General features: G+C 71.3%; 2 protein-coding genes across 6 annotated transcripts; both read right to left on the bottom strand.

Annotated features, from left to right (window-relative positions):
• On the bottom strand, positions 1 to 9,690 carry MAN2A2 (mannosidase alpha class 2A member 2). Of its 4 annotated transcripts, none has more exons than XM_072870735.1 (23): positions 9,572 to 9,690; positions 8,780 to 8,934; positions 8,336 to 8,590; positions 8,040 to 8,184; positions 7,750 to 7,921; positions 6,884 to 7,011; positions 6,557 to 6,730; positions 6,021 to 6,207; positions 5,762 to 5,939; positions 5,367 to 5,569; positions 4,836 to 5,018; positions 4,539 to 4,653; positions 4,260 to 4,327; positions 3,935 to 4,100; positions 3,383 to 3,619; positions 3,153 to 3,275; positions 2,939 to 3,053; positions 2,710 to 2,843; positions 2,454 to 2,595; positions 2,067 to 2,200; positions 1,111 to 1,299; positions 887 to 997; positions 1 to 435 (listed from the first exon to the last, which is right to left on the bottom strand). In XM_072870735.1, exons 2-23 carry the CDS (start codon positions 8,909 to 8,911, stop codon positions 283 to 285), a joined length of 3,444 nt encoding a protein of 1,147 aa, XP_072726836.1. In that variant the 5' UTR covers positions 8,912 to 8,934; positions 9,572 to 9,690; the 3' UTR covers positions 1 to 282. The 4 variants fall into 4 exon arrangements, with proteins under 4 accessions (XP_072726836.1, XP_072726838.1, XP_072726839.1 ...); XM_072870737.1 differs by having other exon boundaries at positions 5,367 to 5,521; XM_072870738.1 differs by having other exon boundaries at positions 8,336 to 8,383.
• A 366-nt stretch (positions 9,691 to 10,056) lies between these two features.
• FES (FES proto-oncogene, tyrosine kinase) lies at positions 10,057 to 16,777 on the bottom strand. Of its 2 annotated transcripts, none has more exons than XM_072870345.1 (19): positions 16,655 to 16,777; positions 15,608 to 15,772; positions 15,332 to 15,505; positions 15,163 to 15,259; positions 14,530 to 14,713; positions 14,075 to 14,212; positions 13,844 to 13,963; positions 13,639 to 13,761; positions 13,383 to 13,569; positions 13,208 to 13,285; positions 12,758 to 12,967; positions 12,283 to 12,405; positions 11,988 to 12,041; positions 11,766 to 11,884; positions 11,462 to 11,556; positions 11,223 to 11,346; positions 10,937 to 11,094; positions 10,601 to 10,723; positions 10,057 to 10,433 (listed from the first exon to the last, which is right to left on the bottom strand). In XM_072870345.1, the coding sequence occupies exons 1-19, from the start codon at positions 16,775 to 16,777 to the stop codon at positions 10,291 to 10,293; spliced, it is 2,538 nt and encodes an 845-aa protein (XP_072726446.1). In that variant the 3' UTR covers positions 10,057 to 10,290. The 2 variants fall into 2 exon arrangements, with proteins under 2 accessions (XP_072726446.1, XP_072726445.1); XM_072870344.1 differs by having other exon boundaries at positions 15,608 to 15,859; positions 16,651 to 16,695.
• Positions 16,778 to 18,265: the final 1,488 nt, after the last annotated feature.

Below are 18,265 nucleotides of genomic sequence, written 5' to 3'. Positions count from 1 at the left end.
GCTCAGAGCAGTGCCCGGCCCGTGGCCTCTATGCCCAGGCGGCATCCGGCAGCCTCTGCACAGCCCTGCCACAGCAGTTCACTTCTGAAATCTATCTGAGAACACAGGACTAATAAATTAGAAGGCAGCAGCCTTTGCAAGTCCGGCACCGCCTGCCCAGCGCCCGCCTGCCTGCCACAGGCCCGCTGGCCCAGCCTCTTCCAGGCCGTGCTGGTGCTGCTGGGCTCAGCAGCTGCTCCCACACTGCCCAGCCAGTCTGCTCCTCTCCCGCGCCAGGAGACACTACCCCAGGCGGATGCGGAAAGTGGCAATTTCCATGGGGTCCAGGCGGACGTTGGTGCTGTTGGAGGCTGTGCCCAGTGGGTACATCAAGGTCAGCGAGGTGGGCTGCAGGGAGCCCAGCTCCAGCCCCTGGAACAGGCTGCTCAGGGCCAGCTAGGGAGAGAGGAGGGAGAAGGGCGGGTGGCCCAGGTGAGCGGGACGCGGTGCCTGGCAGTGCAGCACGGTGCGCGGGGCAGCCCCGCACGCGCTGTGCCAGCAGCCGCTTCGCAGGCCCCCCACAGCACCCAGGGCACCACGCTGGCCCAGCCCAGCCCAGGCTCCGTCCTTCCTCGCTGGGCGATGCGGGGCTCACGGAAGGCTCCAGACCCACTTCGTGAGAAACCGACATCCTCCAGCTTTGCCTGGGCAAGGGGCAGAGCGGGGCCGCGCGCCACTCTTGACCAGCCACCGGTTCCGGGACGCTGGTGCCGGGGGACCTGGGGGCCCCCTCCAGCCCCCATCCTGGCTCGGCACGAGCACGGGAGTCAGGCGTGGCGTCAGATGTGCTGGGGGCCCCGGCCCGGCTCTGACCCAGCGGTGGGTGGAAGCGGCAGCCCGGTCTTACCTTGCCCTGGCTGGTGGTGCAGTTAAACCCCAGGTTCTTGGCCTCCAGGCTGCAGTCGAAGCCTTTGCGGTGCAGGATCAGGGCTGCCTCGGCCGAGGGTAGCGAGTCATCCTGCCGGGGAGCCAGCGTGTGAGGAGCAGTGCTGGGGACAGCAGGCGCGAGACCCCCCCGAGCGTCCTGCTGCCCCCGGGCCGTGCCCGCCCCGCTCACGGGGCGCAGCTCACCTCTGCCTGCAGCATCCGCAGGTTAAGGATGTGAAAGTCGCAGGGGAGCGTGGTGGAAAGGGGCATGAATGAGCGCAGGGCTGGCGGGGCCGGCTTCTCCTGGGCCACGGGCATGACCAGGGCCTCGGCATTCAGGTGCATGGAGGTGATGTGGCTCAGCAGGGAGGGGAAGCTGATCGGGCGGCCATCCTGCACGGGCCAAAGAGCACGCGGGTCAGCGCAGGCCAGGGGAGCGGCAGGGCCAGGCAGAGCCCGGACAGGGCCCGTGGGGCCTCCCGCTCCTTGCAGCCTCTCCAGCGGCGCCCGGAGAACAGGCACCCGCCAGCACAGGGCACCCAGAGCTGCGCCCACCCAGGCACGACCCCTCCCCAGCACCCAAACAGGGAGGGCGGCTGCCAGCCAGGCAGCCTGCATGGACCCCGGCTAGCTGACGGTCAGACTACGGGCCTGCTACAGGGCCTGGCTAGGCTAGTCGCTAGCAGCTAGTGCACGAGACAGAGACAGCGGGGCCAGGCCGGCCGTTACCTCTGGGCTGCCACTCCCGGCGCCGGGGAAGCCCAAGGCTTTAAACATGGAGGCCAGTTTGGAAAAGAAGCTGGAGCTCTGAATGGGTGACATGGCGCACGCACAGAGAGCAGTGAGGGGACGGGACAAGAACACTGTGATTACGAGGGCAGCGTGGCTCTGCGCCCCATCTGTGGGACAGACGCCAGTCCGTGGTCCCACCCTCCCCACGCCCCGCTGCTCCAGGCACGGCACGGCACGGCACGGCCCTGTGCAGAGCCGGCGCGATGGCCGGGGGAGCCACGGGACAGCAGGGGAGAAGACCCTGCACACGGGCGCACGCGTGGCTCTCTGCGGACGCCTCCGCCCTGCTCCGTCCAGGGCAGGGCCGGGCTCTCTGGGCGAGCGGCACCGTGCCCGACCCCAGTCCCGTGGCCTCACAGCCCACGCACCTTGTTGGCAGCGGCGCGGCGCTCCAGGAGGAGGCGGAACCGGTTGCAGGTCCGCTTGTTGTCCTTCAGCCCTTGGCCCAGGCCCCGGTTGTCATCCTGCATGAGGCGTCGGTCCAGGATCACCTCCAGCTGGCCTGCAGAGAGCGGGTCCCAGCGCCCCGGGCTTTAACACGAGCCAGCCGCCCCGCGTGGCCCCTCTGCTGCCGTGCAGGGAAACGCTCCCACAGGACCGGGGGCAGCCAGGGAGCCCCCAGCGACAGCGGGACCAGGGCACCCCGCGCCCAGCCCGCAGCCCCCTCCTCCCCCGTGTCCCCCACCGAGGGCAGCCCCGGCTCTGCGGCAGGCCCCCCCAGGCACGGCCCCACGGCCCCGGCGGGGCGGGCTCACCACTGCCGAGGCTGGAGACCCCCAGGGCCTGGGCTGTGTGCAGCGTCAGGCGGCTCTGCGTGTCCTGGATGTAGGCCATGGTGGGCATGGGGTAGAAGTTGGCCTGCAGCGGCAGCTTCCGCTGGTACCTGCGGGGCTGGATCTGCCGAGGGACAGAGGTGAGCGGCTGGAGGTGGCTCCCGCAGTGCCCGGTGCCTGGTGGCAGGGCACTGTCCCCTCGTGGGCAGCTGCTGTCCCTTCCCAGGCTGCCGGATACCTGGAAACCATTGAGGTCCGTGAAGAAGGTGTCATCGCTCTCGATGTCGGTGCTGAAGCGCAGGGCCAGCTCCTTGTTGATGTGGTCACGGATGTCCACCAGGCAAGACACGTCCAGGGACAGGCCCTCCACCCCTGCGGGCAGGTAGTGAGGGGCTGGGCCCCACGGGCAGCATCGCCCAGCGCCCCTGGGCCGGCGACCTCCCCGGCACAGCCTCACGTTGTCTCACCTGGCACGTTGTAAAGCCGCACCACGGTCTGGACATGCTGGTAGTAGCTGGCGACCTCTGAGAAGAGGGGTCCCTCTGTCACCCGCACCACTGGGGGGTCCTTGGGGGCATAGGGCTGTGGGGGAAGGAGGGCTGCGCTGCGGCTGCTGCCTGCAGGACTGCCACGTGGCCGCGGGCACGGCTGCCAGCCGGCTCTCGGAGGCAGTCCCCGTACCTTGGCCTCGCCGTCAGGCAGAAAGAGGTAGGCTCCGCTTTTGTCCTTGGAGGTCCTGGTGCCGTAGACGAGGAACTCACTGCTCACCCTCTGCTCCCGCTCCTCCCCAGCTCGGCGGATGCTCTGCGGGGCGTGGGCCAGCACAGCGGTGAGCACACCTCGCACGAGGCGGTGCTGTGTCCCCCTCCCCTCCTCCGCCCCCACGCCACCCGTCAGACCCCTGCACTCGCCTGCAGCAGGCCTGAGCGTCCTGAGAAGCAGGCCTGCAGGTGCTGGTTCTCCAGGCAGAAGTCGGCGGCGGTGGCCGGGAAGATGTGCACAGGTACGGCCTCCTGCTTGCGCACGGGCAAGTCCCGGCTATGCAGGTACAGGCGCACAGAGGACTTCAGCGTGGCGTGGCCGTTGAAGGACTTGTGCAGCTGCAGCACGCGCAGCCCCAGCGCAGGCAGGCGGGCCAGGACCGACACCTGCGGGCAGCACGGAGACCTGAGCCAGCCCCTCCGCAGGAGGGCAGCCGGCACGCGGGGACCTGCTGGCTGCTGGCAGGGCAAAGCCCCCGGCTCGGTGCTTCCAGGGCCTCTGCTGAGGGGGGACGTGCGTGGGGGCCCGGGGGTTCGCGAGCGGTGGGAGCTTGTGTTGGGACGCGGGGACGCTTGTTGCCACAGAGGAGGGCTCACAGGGTGTCCCTGCCACGGCGGCAGCGTGCGAGGACGGGAGGCTGGCCCGCAGGGGCTGTGCAGGCTGAGGATGGGGGCAGGCAGTGGCACCAGGGCACCCCATACCTGGTAGACGTCGGGCACCGTGTCAGTGGCGGAGCCCCAGTGCGCGCTGAGCTGGGCAGGCAGGGGCTGCCCCTCCTCGGAGAGCACACGCACGTGCGGGGAGTCCACCAGCACCGGCAAGACGCTCAGGCGCTCCTGCTCCAGCGGGTTGAACACCACCAGGAACCTGCAGGCGGGGTCACGCAGGGATGGCCACCCCAGCCCCACGGCGTCCCGGGTGCCCCGTGCCCCGCACCACCCACGGGTCCCGTGCACCCACCCGCCGAGTCCCAGGTACCCCCCCCACGGCCCCACAAGCCCCGAGAGCGAGGCAGGCAGCCCCTACCGGGGTGAGGCGTCCAGTTTGACAACCGTTCTCTCCGGAAGGGAGTCCTGGCTGGGGCGAGTGTCATCCTGAGGAGAGGGGCAGTCAGAGCCGGGGTGCGCCCACCACCCCCGCCAGCCGGGCCCAGGGACACAGGCACAGGCTGGGACCCCTTCCCCAGGCCTCCCCCGGCCCCGAGCGGGCAGGCGGTGCTGGGCTCCCTGGGGGCACGGGGACAGCTGCCCCAGCACGGCCCAGCGTGCCAGGGCGCGGGGAGCCGTGGGGCGGGGTGCTGCTCACCGTGCTGAGGAAGGGTGCAGCGGGGTCGTGGCGGTAGGCGTCCTTGTCCCCCAGCACGAGGTAATGCGCAGCATTGATGATGACGTGCTTGAGGTTCGTGAGAGAGTGGAGCAGCCTGAGGCACAGGCAGAGTGAGCCACCCGGACGCTGTCCCAGCGTCCCCCCAACGCTTTCCACCTCCCCCCGGGAGAGGGGCCCCACAGGACCCCCACACGCAGCCGTGCTCCCAACCCCGTGCCCACCAGCCCCCGTCTGACACGGGCCCCTCAGGGCTGCGCCCTGGCCCCCTGCACGCACCGGACTCCATAGTCAACCGCCACGGCCTCCTTGGCGGTGCCGGTGATGGCATCGTGGTGCTGGAAGAGGCCCAGGTTGCGGCGGGCGTTGCTCAGCAGGGCGTAGTCGGAGAGCGGGTACCTGCCGTCGGCGCCAGCGCGGCGGGCGTGGGCGAGCGCCAGGCTGTACAGGATCTCTGCCCCCCTGCGCAGGGACAGGGTCACCGAGGGTCCCTGCCCTGGCACCCCAACGCTCCGGGCCGAGCAGTGCCAGGACGGAGGGCAGAGGGGGAGCAGCCAGCCCAGCCTGCCCTCGCGCCAACGGTGCCCGGCCCGTGCGCTCTCCATGCGCAGGGGCCCGGCCTCGGGGAGGGCAGGCGGGGGGCACATGCTGCGGCTTGGCTCTGCCTGGGCCGAGCCTGGGCCCCCCCAGCACATCAGTGGCCGGGCGCAGACCGGGGGACTGCCAGGGCTCCCGGGTGCTGCCCGGCCAACCCTTGCCCGTGCCCCCTGCATGCAAGCCCTGCCCCAGGCCCAGCCCGATTCCCCTCACCGGAGGTGGGCCTCCAGCACCCGGTCCAGGCTCTTGTAGAAAGGCCGGGAGGTGTAGTAGCCTGTCCAGTAGTGATCCTCCCGGTCCGCGTAGGAGAAGAAATCCCCACTCAGCACCGGGAACCCAGGCGGCTTCATCCCCGGCACGATGCCCACCTTCTTGTACAGAGCGTCAAAGTAGTCGGAGAGCGTCCCAAACTGCGCCTGCAGGACGGCACGCGCAGCCCTGAGCGCCACGGGGAGCCGCGGCGGCTCCCGCGGCCGGGGGCTCCCACCACCCCTCCCAGCACTGCCCACCCTCCGACTGGGCTCTGCGCGTGGCCTCCCCACAACCTCTGTGTGAGGGACCCTGCTCCCCCCGGCCCCCCGCGCTGCCCCGGACCTCCCTGCGCGTACCTGGACGTGGAGGTTGGGCCGGGAGTTGAGGAAGTCGAAGATGCGCTGGTAGTTGAGGAACTGGGCGTCCCATTCCTGTGGCTTGTCGTACCGGAAATCGTCTCCCAGGGGCACCAGCAGCACCTTGCTGCGGTACAGCTTGGACTTCTTGCGGTACTGGTCCAGCAGCAGCTGGGCTCTGCCGTGGGGGGCCAGGGCGTGAGGCTGGCTCCCGGACAGGGCCGTGGGGCTCAGAGCCGCTTGCCCCTGCAGCACTCACCGCTCCGCCACATTGGCATCGGTGATGGCTCGGGGAGGCACCTTCCACGGGCAGTTGATCCGTCCACCCGGCAGGCGCTTGAAGTCGAACTGGCAGCAGATCTTGGGGTCTGGCCCGCAGGTGTGGGGCACGTCGTAGCTGTAGAAGGGCATCATGTGGCAGAAGATGTCGGTGCTGGCGTCCGGGTCTGCGGGACCAAGGACACATAAGCACCAGCAACGGCTCTCCCTTGCCTATCCCCAAGCAGGGGCGCCCACGGGCACGTGGGCGTGGGGACGGCTGCTGGGGCAGAGCAGACCTGGCACACAGGCTCACCCGCTTGGAGCCCAGAGAGCACAGCAGCCTCCCCCGGAGCGCCGGGCACAGAGGGGAGTCACCCTGGGGCTGTCCCGCAGGGCAAAACCGCTGCAGGGCAGAGCCATCGCCTCCCAGCGTTCGGCTCGCCGTCTGCACGGGAAAGCGGTCGGTAGCTGTTCCCTGCTGCCACCCGCCCCGGCAGGGCCCCCTCTGCGGTCGCCTCCCTAGCAGCCCCTCACCCCACGTCTGTCTCCACATGAACTCCAGGTTCTGGGTGGCAGCAAAGTGCTTCTTGATGGCGTAGTGCACGCGCTGGATGAGCATGCCCGTCAGGTTGGAGCGCTTCAGCAGGTAGGGCATGGTGGAGCTGTGCCCAAAGGGGTCGACGGCCCAGCCCGACCGGGGCGTCACGCCTAGGGGTGCAGAGACCCGTCAGCCCCGCGCTGGGCCCGGCAGCACCTCCCGCGAGCAGGCTCCTGCCAGGGGTGGGGGTGCCCGCTGGCGCACCAAGCAGGCCCCCAGCCAGCACCCTGCCCCTCCTGCCCCGCGTCCCACCCAGTTCCCACCGATGTTCTTCTCCAGCCACTGGTGCCCCTCAATCAGCTGGTCGATCATGGCAAAGTAGTGGGAATTGGCCTCGTCGGGCATCACCCAGCCACCCGTCACCATCTCCAGCTGCCCGTTGCCAACCAGCCTGCGAGGGGGACACACAAGACGTGATCAGCTCGGGGCAGAGCCCTGTGGCGAGCCGTGTGTCCGTGGCAGAGCCTCGCCCCATCTTGGAGCCACCCGGGTCCAACCCGCAGCCTCCGCAACCACGCGCAGCCCCAGACAGACATCCCTCCGTGGCACCACGCTGGCCGAGGCCCCAACCAGAGCCCGTCCCCACACAGGCCAACACCTTCCACTGTGCCCTGCAGCCCACGCTCCCTCTGTCCTCCACCCCCAGCCCTCCCGGGGCAGGGGGGCTGACAAGGGGGCCTTCTCCCACCACACAGTCCTGCTCTTCAGGTCTCCCACCCCCTAAGGGTGCCCTGGGCCTTGCAAGGGCTCTGCGGCAGTGCTCGGGGTTACGGTGACGAGAGGGAGTTTGCCAGCTCCGTGAGCGCAGGGAGCTGCGCAGGGTGAGACCTGCCTCCCCCGGCTCCTCAGGCCCCCGCCACGGAGGCCCCGGTGCTGGCAGCGCCCCGGCTCTCACCGCACGTTGCCGCAGCTTTGACATCTCGTGGCACTGAGAGGTTGCTGGCAGTGCCAGGGCACCCCACGGTGAGCAGCGCGGAGCCCACGGATGCTGCACTGCAGCCAGGGCAGCCTTCACCTCCCCAGGGCCCTTCCCTCGTGCACCCCGTGCTCACAGCTGGCGTGCCCCCCGCAGCGCCCTGCCTCTGGGCAGGGACCATGCCGGGCACCGGGGCCAGGCCGGTGGCCCTACCTCCGCACCGCAGCCCGCTTCTGGGCGCTGATGTTGTCCCACCACTTGGAAAAGAAGGAGATCTCGGACCAGATGAAGCGCCGGCGCGGGTCCTCCTGCATCTTCAGCACCATGCTGTTGAGGATGTGCTGCGTCTGGTCATAGTAGTACTTGTCGAAGGTCTTGATCCAGCCTGCCAGCACACGTGGGGGGTCACTGCATGTGGCCCAGCCCTTCCCCGCCAGCAGTGCGGGGCAGCAGCGGCTGGGCTAGCCCTTCCCCTCCCCTGCCCGCCTTCGCCCGCTGCTCACCCGGGTCGTTGTGGGAGTGCGGCACCACAAACACCTGCAGGGGCTCAGTGTCCCACTCGTTGGGCTCATAGGTGATATCGAAGCCCTGCTTCCACACGCCGCCGTCCTGGTTGTCAAAGGGCAGCAGGGAGTACACGGCCAGCATCTGCCAGGTGGGAGACAGGGCTCAGGGCAGACAGCGGATTGAGAGACCCCCGGCAGGGTAGGGCCAGGACCCCACGGACGCCCCGGTACGGACCCCCTTGCACTAGCAGAGATGGGCCCTGAGCTGCTGGGCTGAGACGCCGGCCCCTCACCTGCAGGTCTGGGCTCTGGCCCTTGCCCCCCAGGGCGAACTGGCAGTCCTGTGGGGAGACGGAGAGGAAGCTCGGGCGACTCTCGGGGGGCAGCACCCAGGAGCCATTGGGCGTGTGGTGGGGCAGCGCCGGCTGCCCCTCCGCGTGGGCCGTCAGCTCCAGCACCGAGTCCTTGATGTGGCTGATGATCTCGTGGTTCTCCTCCAGCAGCTGCTCCAGCTGCTCAATGCGGTTCTGCAGCACCGAGATCTGACTCTGGGGACGCAGATGCCACGGTGAGAGCCTCCGGTGCCCTTTGCCAGGCGGGTCCCGTCCCCCACGTGCACTGACACCAGCGGGGCACAAGCCCCGGGCCAGGCAACCGAACGGCCTCAGGCTGTGCTGGCCGGCCCTCGAGCCCCGGCCCACTTGCCCGCTCTCCCGTCCCGCAGCCCTGCCGCTCACCCTGGGGAAGTTGCCCCCGCTCTGGTGGCGCGTGGGGTCGTGCTGCACCCGGTCCAGCATCAAGTAGAGGGAGAAGACAGCCACGCAGAAGATGGCAGCTCCACACACTGTCACCTGCTTCTTCAGCTTCATCCCGGAGGGCGGCGGGGACAGACCTGCACCGGGGCAGAGCGGCACCGCTGTCCCTGCCAGCCCAGCCGCGGGGCCGGGGCCGGGGCCGGGGCCGGGGCCCGAGAACGGGACGGGACGGGCGCAGGGGCCGGACGGGGCGCCAGGAGAGAGGGGACGGGGGGGGACGGGGGACGGGAGGGGACGGTGCCTCCTGCCCTCGCCCTGGGCTGAGCCCTGCCGGGGGACCCGGGGTCGGGCAGCCCAGCCCGGTGCTCCCGTGCCCTGCCCACCCTGTGCCTACCTGCCCACCGCCGCCCCTCACCGCGGCCGCCGCCCCCCCTCCTCCTCCTCCTCCTCCTCTTCCTGGGCCCCCCCGCGTCCTAATTCGCTTAATCCGGCGCCGGGTATTTATAGCCCGGGCTGGAGCGGTGCCGGCGGGCGGCTCGGGCCCAGGGGCGCCTCAGGCCCGGCCGCCGCGGGGCTGGGCCGGGGGCCGGGGGCAGTCAGCAGTCAGGGCCAACCGCGGCCGGAGCAGGCCGCGGCGGCCCCGCCGAGCCGGGCAGCCCGGGGCCTCTGCGCCGCGGCCCGGCGCGGGGAGGGGAGCGGGCCGGGCCAGGGCCGGGGAGGGCCGGGGCCGCCCACCGCGGGACGGCTCCGGGGGCGCGGCCGCTCCGCTCTTACCCTGGGCGGCTCCGCGGCCCGGCCCGGCTCCTCACATCGCCCGCCCCGGGCCCGCCGGCTGCCGCGGCCGGGATGGGCCAGGCCCCGCCCGCCGCCCCGCCCGCCCGGGCCCGGCCCCGGCCCCGCCGCCCGCCCGCCCGCCCGCCCCGCCGGGAGGTGGCTCTGCCGGCCAGCGCAGCGGGGCGGCCGCTGGGGCGGGACCGCCCCGGCCGGGACCCCCGGAGCCCCGGGGCCAGGCCCCGGCATCCCGCATCAGCCCCGGGGCCAGGCCCGGCCGCGACCCCCATAGTCCCGGGACAGGCTTGGCCATCCCCCCCTCGCCGCGGGGACGCACCCGGACACACCCCATAGCCCCGGGCCGGGGGGCCGGGGGGCCGGGGGGCCGGGGGGCCGGGGTCCGTCCCGGTGCGCGTGGCCCCGCTGGCTCCCACGGGTCTGCACCCCCCGCAGCCCCCACAGACGCGGTGCTGCAGAGCTCGGTTCTTTATTACACCGGATCAAGCCTGGCAGGAGCTGTGGGTGCCGCGTCCCCGGGGCGTGCGGGAGCCCCCTGCCCCGGGCTGGGGAGGGGGCACAGCCGCGTCCGGCCGCCCTGCAGCACCCGCTTCGCAGGCAGGCCCTGCCCGAGGGATGGGTGCTGCCGGCAGGATGGATCCGGGGCACACGGTGCTGTCCTGAGTGGGGCCGGCGGGGCCCTGCCCTCGGCCCGGCGCTCCCCGTCACCGGTGCCTCTTGCGGATGGCGATGAGGTCCTGGTGGATGGTGCCGAAGCTGGGCCGCTTGCGGGGGTCGTACTCCCAGCACCGCTGCATCAGCCGGTACACCTCCTCGGGGCACTGCTCAGGGGGGTCCAGCCGCACGCCTGGGGGGCGGCAGGGATGGGGACATGGCAGCCCGGGCCACTGGCCCCTCGCCCCCCACAGCCCCGTCCTGCCTGTTCCGTGGGCACGGCTCCGCGGCACACCCGCGGTGCTGGGCCCACGACCCCGCAGTGGCCCTCGAGAGCCGGACCCCGGCCAGGTCCCTTACCCTGCTCCACCGCCTCTCGCGTCTGCTGGTTGCTGAGGTTGGTGTAGGGGATGGCGCCCAGGCTGAAGGCTTCCCACAGCAGGATCCCGAAGCTCCAGACATCACTCTCGGAGGTGTATCGGCCTGGGGACATGGGGTGGGACAGATGCTGGTGGCTGGGGACACCCATGGCACCGCTGCCCTGGCTGTGCCCACACTCATGAGGGCTGGGGTGTCCCAGCTCCCTCTGCCTCCCTCCCCGGGACCAGGCGCGCGGGCGCAGGACGGCGTGCCCCGGACTCCTAGCTCCCAGCTGTGCCGCGGGGCTGCCAGGCCGTGCCCAGCTCCATCCCGTACCATAATTGAGTGCTTCGGGGGCGGTCCACTTGACGGGGATCTGCTTCATCCCCCCCGTGGAGGCGTAGACACCATCCTCCTCCTCCCGCGACATCCCGAAGTCACTGATCTTCAGGATGTTCTTCTCTGTCACCAGGCAGTTGCGAGCGGCCAGGTCCCTGGGATGGCCCAGAGCCGTCAGCCGCACGCCCGGCTGTCCCCAGGGACCTCCGCCCAGCACGGGACGGGGGCAGTGAGGCTCCGGGGTTCCCCCTGCCCGGCACCCACCCGTGCTGCCGGAGCCCACCTATGGATGCAGTGCTTGCTCTCCAGGTACTCCATGCCGGCAGCAGCATTCTCCGTCATCTTGATCAGCTCCTTCACCCGCAGGTGGGGCCCCTCGCTGCGCAGGAAGCTCAGGAAGTCCCCCCCTGCACCCAGGATTGCAGAGCTGGCGGGCGGCTGCCCTGGCACGCCATGGCAAGCTTGCACACGCGTGCACCGGCTGCCCCGGCAGCGCGGGAGCTGCAGGACGGGGCCGCTCACCCTGCACAAGCTCCATGACGATGTAAATGGGCTGCTTCTGGGTGCAGACACCAATGAGCCGGACGATGTTTGGGTGGTTGTACTGCTTGAGGATCCTGTGGGGACAAGGACAGGCACTGTGAGCACAGGGGGCCCGGCTGCCCCGGGCACAGGCCACCTCCGTGCTGTCCCCAGGACACTCTGCCTGGCCAGCCCAGGAGCACAGCCCTCAGCACGAGGATGCTGCAGTCCCAGTGGGGTTTGAACAGCCCCAAGTCCCAGGGACGGAGAGACGGGCCGGGACAAGGGTGATGGCTGCACAGACCTGGCTTCCTGCAGAAACTTGGCCTTGAGCTCGGGCGGGAGGGTTTCTCGGCAGGATTTCACGGCCACGGGGGTGTTGTCAGCGCGCAGGCGGCCGCTGAACACCTCCCCAAAGTTACCCTGCCAAGAGACATGGGTGCCCAGCTTGCCGCGGCGTGGCCCAAGGCAACCCCTGCCCTCCCGCAGACCCCACGCAGGCAGGGACCAGAGCACCCCGACTCACCCGGCCGATGCGGTCTCCCAGCAGCACATCTTCGTGGTTGAGCACCCATTTGTCCTGCAGCAAGCGGACACTGAAGGCAGTGAGCCGTCCCCCAGCCCACCCCAGGCCCACATCCCCCCCTGCCCCTGCAGCTCCCTCTCACGCAGCCCCGGAGGGGGGTCCCCAGCCCCCAGCCCCCCCCCAGGGCTGCGTCACCACATCTGGCCAGAGAAGCGGGCTTGGGGCTCCCAGCCCAGCCGTGGGCAGGAGAAGGGGCCTGGCAGGACTCGTCCCCCTCCCCACTGCCCGCTGTCACCTTGGGCACAGCCCGGGCCAGGACGATCCCGCTCTTCCGGGTGATGGGCTGCTGGCTCTGCAGGAGGTGCTCAATGAGCAGTGGGATGGTGGGGAAGCCTTCCCCCTCCAGCCGGTACATGTTCTGCGGGGAGGAGAGGCTGAGGGGTTGTGCCCGCACGCACGTACGGGCGTGCTCATGAGGGCTGGCGTGCATGAGCGTGCATGCATGCGCACGGTGCAGGACACGCGTGCACACTGGGCACGGCAAGCACGCATAAGTGGGATTTCACACGCACGATGCAGGGCTCACACCACACGCTCCACGCTTGGCCTGTGCAAGGACGGGCGCGCACAGCTCGTACCGTACACACGCGTCCTGTGCACTCACGCCAGGGGCCCCGTGGCTGCAGAGCCAGGAGCCGTGGCCCGGCAGGGACCCCTGCCTGCCTGCGCACGGCCACCCCGGCTGTCTCTCCCTGCCTGTGGTCACTCACGTCGGCAGCCTGGATGATGAAGTGCCGGGGCTGCCCGTCCCACAGCACGCTGAGCACGTACTCCTGCTTGCCCTGGCTCTCTCGCACCAGGAAGTCCCCGCTGCAGCTCAGCAGCTCCTGCACCTCCGAGCGCGGGATGGCCCCGTGGTACCAGACCTGCTGGCACAGCGGCTTCTGCACCTCCGGGATCAGGGGCACGGGGGGCGGCAGCTGGATGGAGACAGGGGTGAGCCCCCCCGTGCCCCCAGGGCCGCGCCAGAGGCGCCTGGAAGCTGTGCCCGGGGCAGGGTGCGGCAGGCGGGGAGCAGAGACTGGAGGGGCTGGAGCATGGAGGGGGGGGGCTGTAGGGCTGGAGAGGAGATGGCAGGGGGGCCGAGGGGCCGGGAGGCTCAGCAAGGCTCCGCAAGCCGAGCGGGAGGGCAGGGTGGCTGGGGGTGCCCAGGGACTCACCAAGTACTTGGGGCTGAAGATGCCCGAGATGTGGTTCTTGAGGGTCTCCAGCGCGGTGGCCCCGCTCCGCTCCTGCTCCTGGGGGGAGGCGTGAGCTGGGTGCTGGGCGGGGGGTGATCCAAGCCCGACGTGGCCCGGCCCTGCAGCTCCCGGGGCGCAGCGGGGCAGGACTCACCACGGAGGAGACCGACTGCTGGTCCTCCTGCAGAGGCAGGGCGGGCAGGGGCTCCCCGGTGCCCAGCTCTGCCAGCTTCCCGGCCAGCAGGTCCCGCTGCGCCTGCAGCTTGGCCCGGGCGCAGAGGCAGCCCTCGAGCTGCTGCTGCGCCTCCTGCAGCCCCTGCCGCTTGCCCAGCAAGTGCACCCTGGGGACGGGACAGGGCGGTCAGCCTCCGCCGCCCCCGGCCCCTCGCCCCCCGCCCGCCACACCTCACCGCTCCCCGGGGCTCCGGCCCTGCTCCTCGCCCTGGATCTCCGCCTGCAGCTCCCGCACCCGCTGCTCCTTGCTGCTCACGGCCTCCGTGGTGGCCGCCAGCTCCTCCTCGACCGACGTCAGGCTGCGAGAGACGCAGGTGCCGGACGGTGCTGAGCTGCGCCGCTGGCGGCGGCAGCCCCCACCCACGGCCCAGCCCCACTCACGAGTGCTGGACGCTCTCGACGGTCAGTTCGTTCAGCTGCAGCTGCCCCGGCGCCAGGCTCTCCGTCTCCTCCAGCAAGCTCTCGTCAAAGGACACGGCTGGCGGCACCTCAGAGCAGTACCTGCAGGCACCCAGCGCGGCTCTGCCTCCCACCTGCCCTGGGCCGGCCGCCGGCACCTGCGACCGGCAGGGCCGTGCCCAGCAGAGGGGCTGCGGCCGCGTGGGGCCGTACCTGTGGCTCTGGATGAAGCTGCTGTATTCGGTGGCCGGGTCGATGGCCTGGATGGCACTGGCAATCTCCTGGTGCACGGCCAGCACATCCTCCTGCACCAGGCTGCTGATGCTGTAGTACTCCCTGAGGATCGCCTTCCTGTGGGGACGCGGGCACTGGGGGCTGCTGAGCTCCTGTGCCCCCCGGCCCAGGGCCCCTGCGGCCAGGTGCCACCACCCCTGCCCCGGCCCTGCCTCCCAGGCTGGCCAGCCCCCGCGTCCCGCTGGCTCGCGCCCTCAGTCCCCGCATCTCGCATGGCGCTGCGGGGCATCACCGTGACCGCTGCAGGCGACGGGGCAGGGACGGTGCACGTGGCCGGCGGGACTCCGGCAGGAGGAGGGAGCACCGCCGGCTCCCAGGGGCCACGGGGCTGCCCAGGGACGGGCAGCAGGACGCGGGGCAGCCAGGGCTCTTACAGGACAAGGACCATCTCCTGCTGCAGGCTGTAGAGGGACTGGTGGAGGCTGGGCAGCGCCCGCTGGTAGTGGTGTTGGTGGTGGAGCGTGGCCGCCTGCACGGCCAGCACGTACTGGTTGTGCAGGGCATAGAGCTTCCAGAGGCTGCGCACGTACTTCTCCTTCGCCTTGTCTCGCTCCTTGTCTGGGGGGAAATGCCGTGGAAAACACCCACTGCCGCCACGCCACCGGCCCCGGCGCTGCGGCACGTCCCCCAGGCAGCCAGTGAGGGGCACCCGGGGGGCCAGGGCAGGGGCCGGGGGGGGCGACGGGGCTGGGAAGGGGGCGTCCGGGGCAGACAGGGGGGCTGGGGCTGGGGCAGCCACACCACACTTGCCCGTGCACAGGGTCGGTCCCAACCCGCAGCGCGGCGTCCCAGGGCCCGTAACCCGCGGGACATTCGCCCGGCTCTCCGGGGGCCAGGCTGGGCTCTCCCCACACCGCCGCCCCTGGAGCCCCTGCCCGGCCCGGGCTGCGCTGGGGGTCCCACGGGTCGTGGGGTGCTCTGGCCATCCCCGACCCGCCGGGGGCTGAGGTGAGCCGGGAGGGGACACAGCGGGATGGGGACGGGGCGGGGGCCGCGCTGGCAGGCACCTTTGCTGGCCTCCTGGTACTTGCGCTTGGCCTGGGCACTGTCGCGCGCCAGGCTACGGTACTGCGCCTTCAGCTTCTCCATCTCCTGCTGCGTTGTCTGGGGAGGGAGACGCCGTCAGGGGAGCAGGGCCGGGCCGGGCTCCCTCCTGCCCCACCGGGCCCCGCGTACCCGGGTGTACTCCTGGCTGAGCTGCTGCCACTGCTCGCTGAAGGCCTTGCGGAGCTGCTGCTTGTCGCGGATGAGCAGGCTCAGCTTGGCCAGCGGCCCCGCTGCCAGCTCCTCCGCGTGCCGCCGCAGGATCTGGCTCAGTGCCTCCGTCCGGTTCGCCAGCACCCACCAGGACTGCAGGGACGGGGTGTGACGGACGGCACGGGGATGGCCGTCCTCCGGCACCGCGCCGCACCGGGCTCTGCGGGGCGCGCTCCCACACCGGGGCGTCCCTACCTCCCCGATCTGGCCGCCGTGGTCGCCGGCGCGGAGCAGCCCGCTGCTCTCCTGCTTCTCCAGCTGGGAGAACATGTGGTGGAGCATCCCCGCGTACTCCCGGTCGCTCTTGGCGCGCTGCGACATCCACTTCTTCATCAGCTCCAGGAGGCGCAGCTCGCTGTCCTGCAGCCGCAGCAGCGCGCTGTGCCCCTGCGGGCACCACAGCTCCGGCCCGAAGCCCATGGCACCGCCGTCCCGGGCGGGAGGAGGCTGCGGAGCAGTGGGAGATCCTGAGCTGCGGCTGCTGCCCCGCGCCCCGCACCGCTCATTGCCGGGCCCTTTGCATCTCGCGCTCTCCCACCCCATCGCCCCGTCATCGAGACGTCGTGCCCAGGCCGGGCGGCGGCGGGGGGCAGAGTCCTTCCTGCCCCACACAATCTGCTTTGCAAAGCGCATTCAAAGCAGGCGGGAGGGCTGAGCACGCCCCAGGCCCCGCGGCAGCTGGGGCCCGCAGGGACGGTGCCGGGGAGGGGGAAGCGTGGGGTCAAAAACAGCAGCGTCATCCCTGCTGCGCGCGTGGGGCTGCTCCCCCGGGGCAGCGCAGCCGTGCCCCCCGCCTTGGCCGGGGCACCAGCCCCACACGGTCTGGCAGCCCCCTCCTGCTCGTCAACATGGCCACCCCTGTGCCCACAGCAGGGGCAGGCGGCCACGCCGGGACAGGGGAGCTCCCGGGGGCCAGGGCACGGGTGGGGAGCCAGCAGGAGGGGGACAGGGCGCCGAGCCCCGGAGGAAGGTGCCAAGCCGGGGTGCATCCCAGTACCCAGGACTCCAGCACGGCCGTTGGGAGCCGAACTGGTCCCAGCCGTGGCCCTGGGGGGCCCTGCCCTACAGCAAGGGTGCAGCAGGAGCAGGAGGGTGCTGGGGCTTGTCTCCACGCAGGGCAGGACGTCCCCTGGCACAGCCCTTGGCCCCGCAGAGGGCCAGGGCCGAGACCCCTCCCTCGCCCCACAAAGGGGTCCCCTGTCCCTGCCAGCACCCCGCTGGGGCACGGCCCCTCCAACCTGCGTGTGCCGTGAGGTCCCCGCCGTGGGGCTGGCGCTGGCGTCCTCCCGGGGCTGGGGCCGGCGCAGTCTGGTCCTGGTGCAGCTCCGGCTCCTGGGGAGGAACAGGAAACCCAGTGCTGACCATACAGCCATTGCGAGATTTCCTGCGCTTCCTCCCCTCCCTGCTAGTCCCCACACCCGGGGCCGCTGCCGGCACACGGCTCCGCCGTAGGTGGGCAGCCCCCAGCCCCGCTGCCCCGCTCCCGCCTGCCGTGCACCAGGGCCTGGCACCGGCAGGATCCGGCCCTGCAGGAGCCCAGGGCTCTTCCTTGCCCTGGCTGTGGCCCACCGCCCCTGTGGAGCCTGAACTCAGCCCTGGCCCCGCAGGGGTTTCACCCAGCAAAGCCCCTTTGGCCGTGCCCGGTCCTGCCTGTCCCCCAGCCCCTCTCCGTGCCCCGGCTTCCCCGAGAGGCTGCAGGGACTGGGGGGGGTACCCAAGGGGGGTCTCCAGGGCTGAAGGGGGGCCATCCCGTCACCGGCCCCAAGCCTGGCCCTTGCGACTGCGAAAGGCCACAGGACAGAGCAGCCACGGCACGGGCACCCATGGAGCCGCGCCCCAGCCCTTGGTGCCAGCCTGCGCCCACACGGCCGGGACCCCGCTCTCGGCGGCAGCCCCAGGCACTCCCTCCCCTCGAAGTGCTTCACAGCGGGACTGCTCAGCCCTGGCAGCCGCATCGCAGGGGCGGCCACCACCGCCTCCGGCCAGCACCACCGCCCGTGTCCCCGTCGCTGGCACAGCCCAGCTTGGCTCCGCTCGGCTCGGCCCGGCCGCCTCCTGGGTGGTTTGTGCTGAGCCCCCCTCCTGTGCCTGGCAGGGAGCCCTGGTCCCAGAGGGCCATCCCAGTCACCTGCAGGACACAGCTGAGCTGAGTCCACTTCTAGAGGAAGTTGGGGGAAAAACCGTGTCAGACGGCAGGGAGTTTTGCTGACTTGCCTTCCCTTCCCACGGCTGAGCGATGCCTGGGTGGTCACACCAAGGAGCAGCACAACGGCACGGCACGGCACGGCACAGCGTGGCCAGGGGCTGCCACAGTGCCCCGGACACAGGCCCCACGCAGCACTCCAGCAGGTGCCGGAGGTTTCTGTGCTGAGCGACGCAAATCCCCACCCAGAGTCACCGTGGCCCCCCCGGGGCGAGAGGAGCCCCGTTAATGCCCCATTTGCCGCCTGCCCAGCTGAGCAGTTCAAGAGCTGCCACGTGCTGCCAGGGTCCCCAGTCGCCCACCCTGTAACTGGCCTTGGTCCCCACGGGGTCCTGCCTGCTGGGGGTCCCTGCCTGCCCATCCCCACAGAGTCCTGCCTGCCAGGGGGGGGCTCCGCTTTCCCTGTGCCCCAGGCAGCTGCCCGGAGCACTCGGTGCTGCTGATGCTCCCCTGGCACCACCAGTGCCAGCCCCCCTGGAAAGAGTAATTTTCACGGCACGTTTGAGGGCGAGAGCAGCTCCGCTAGCACCAGCACTGCAGCTGCCCCGACCTGCCGCAGATGCCGGCCTGCCTCAGCCCCCTCTGCCCTGGCCCCGGAGCTTGCCCAGGAATAGTTTTATTTTCTGCCTGAGCTGCGGGTCCCACCGGCA

This window comes from Ciconia boyciana, chromosome 8 (genome assembly GCF_034638445.1).
Source record: "Ciconia boyciana chromosome 8, ASM3463844v1, whole genome shotgun sequence".
In the NCBI taxonomy this organism is placed as follows: Eukaryota; Metazoa; Chordata; class Aves; order Ciconiiformes; family Ciconiidae; genus Ciconia; species Ciconia boyciana.
The sequence above is the reverse complement of the archived record's forward strand: the minus strand, read 5'-3'. Positions and strand labels throughout refer to the sequence as shown.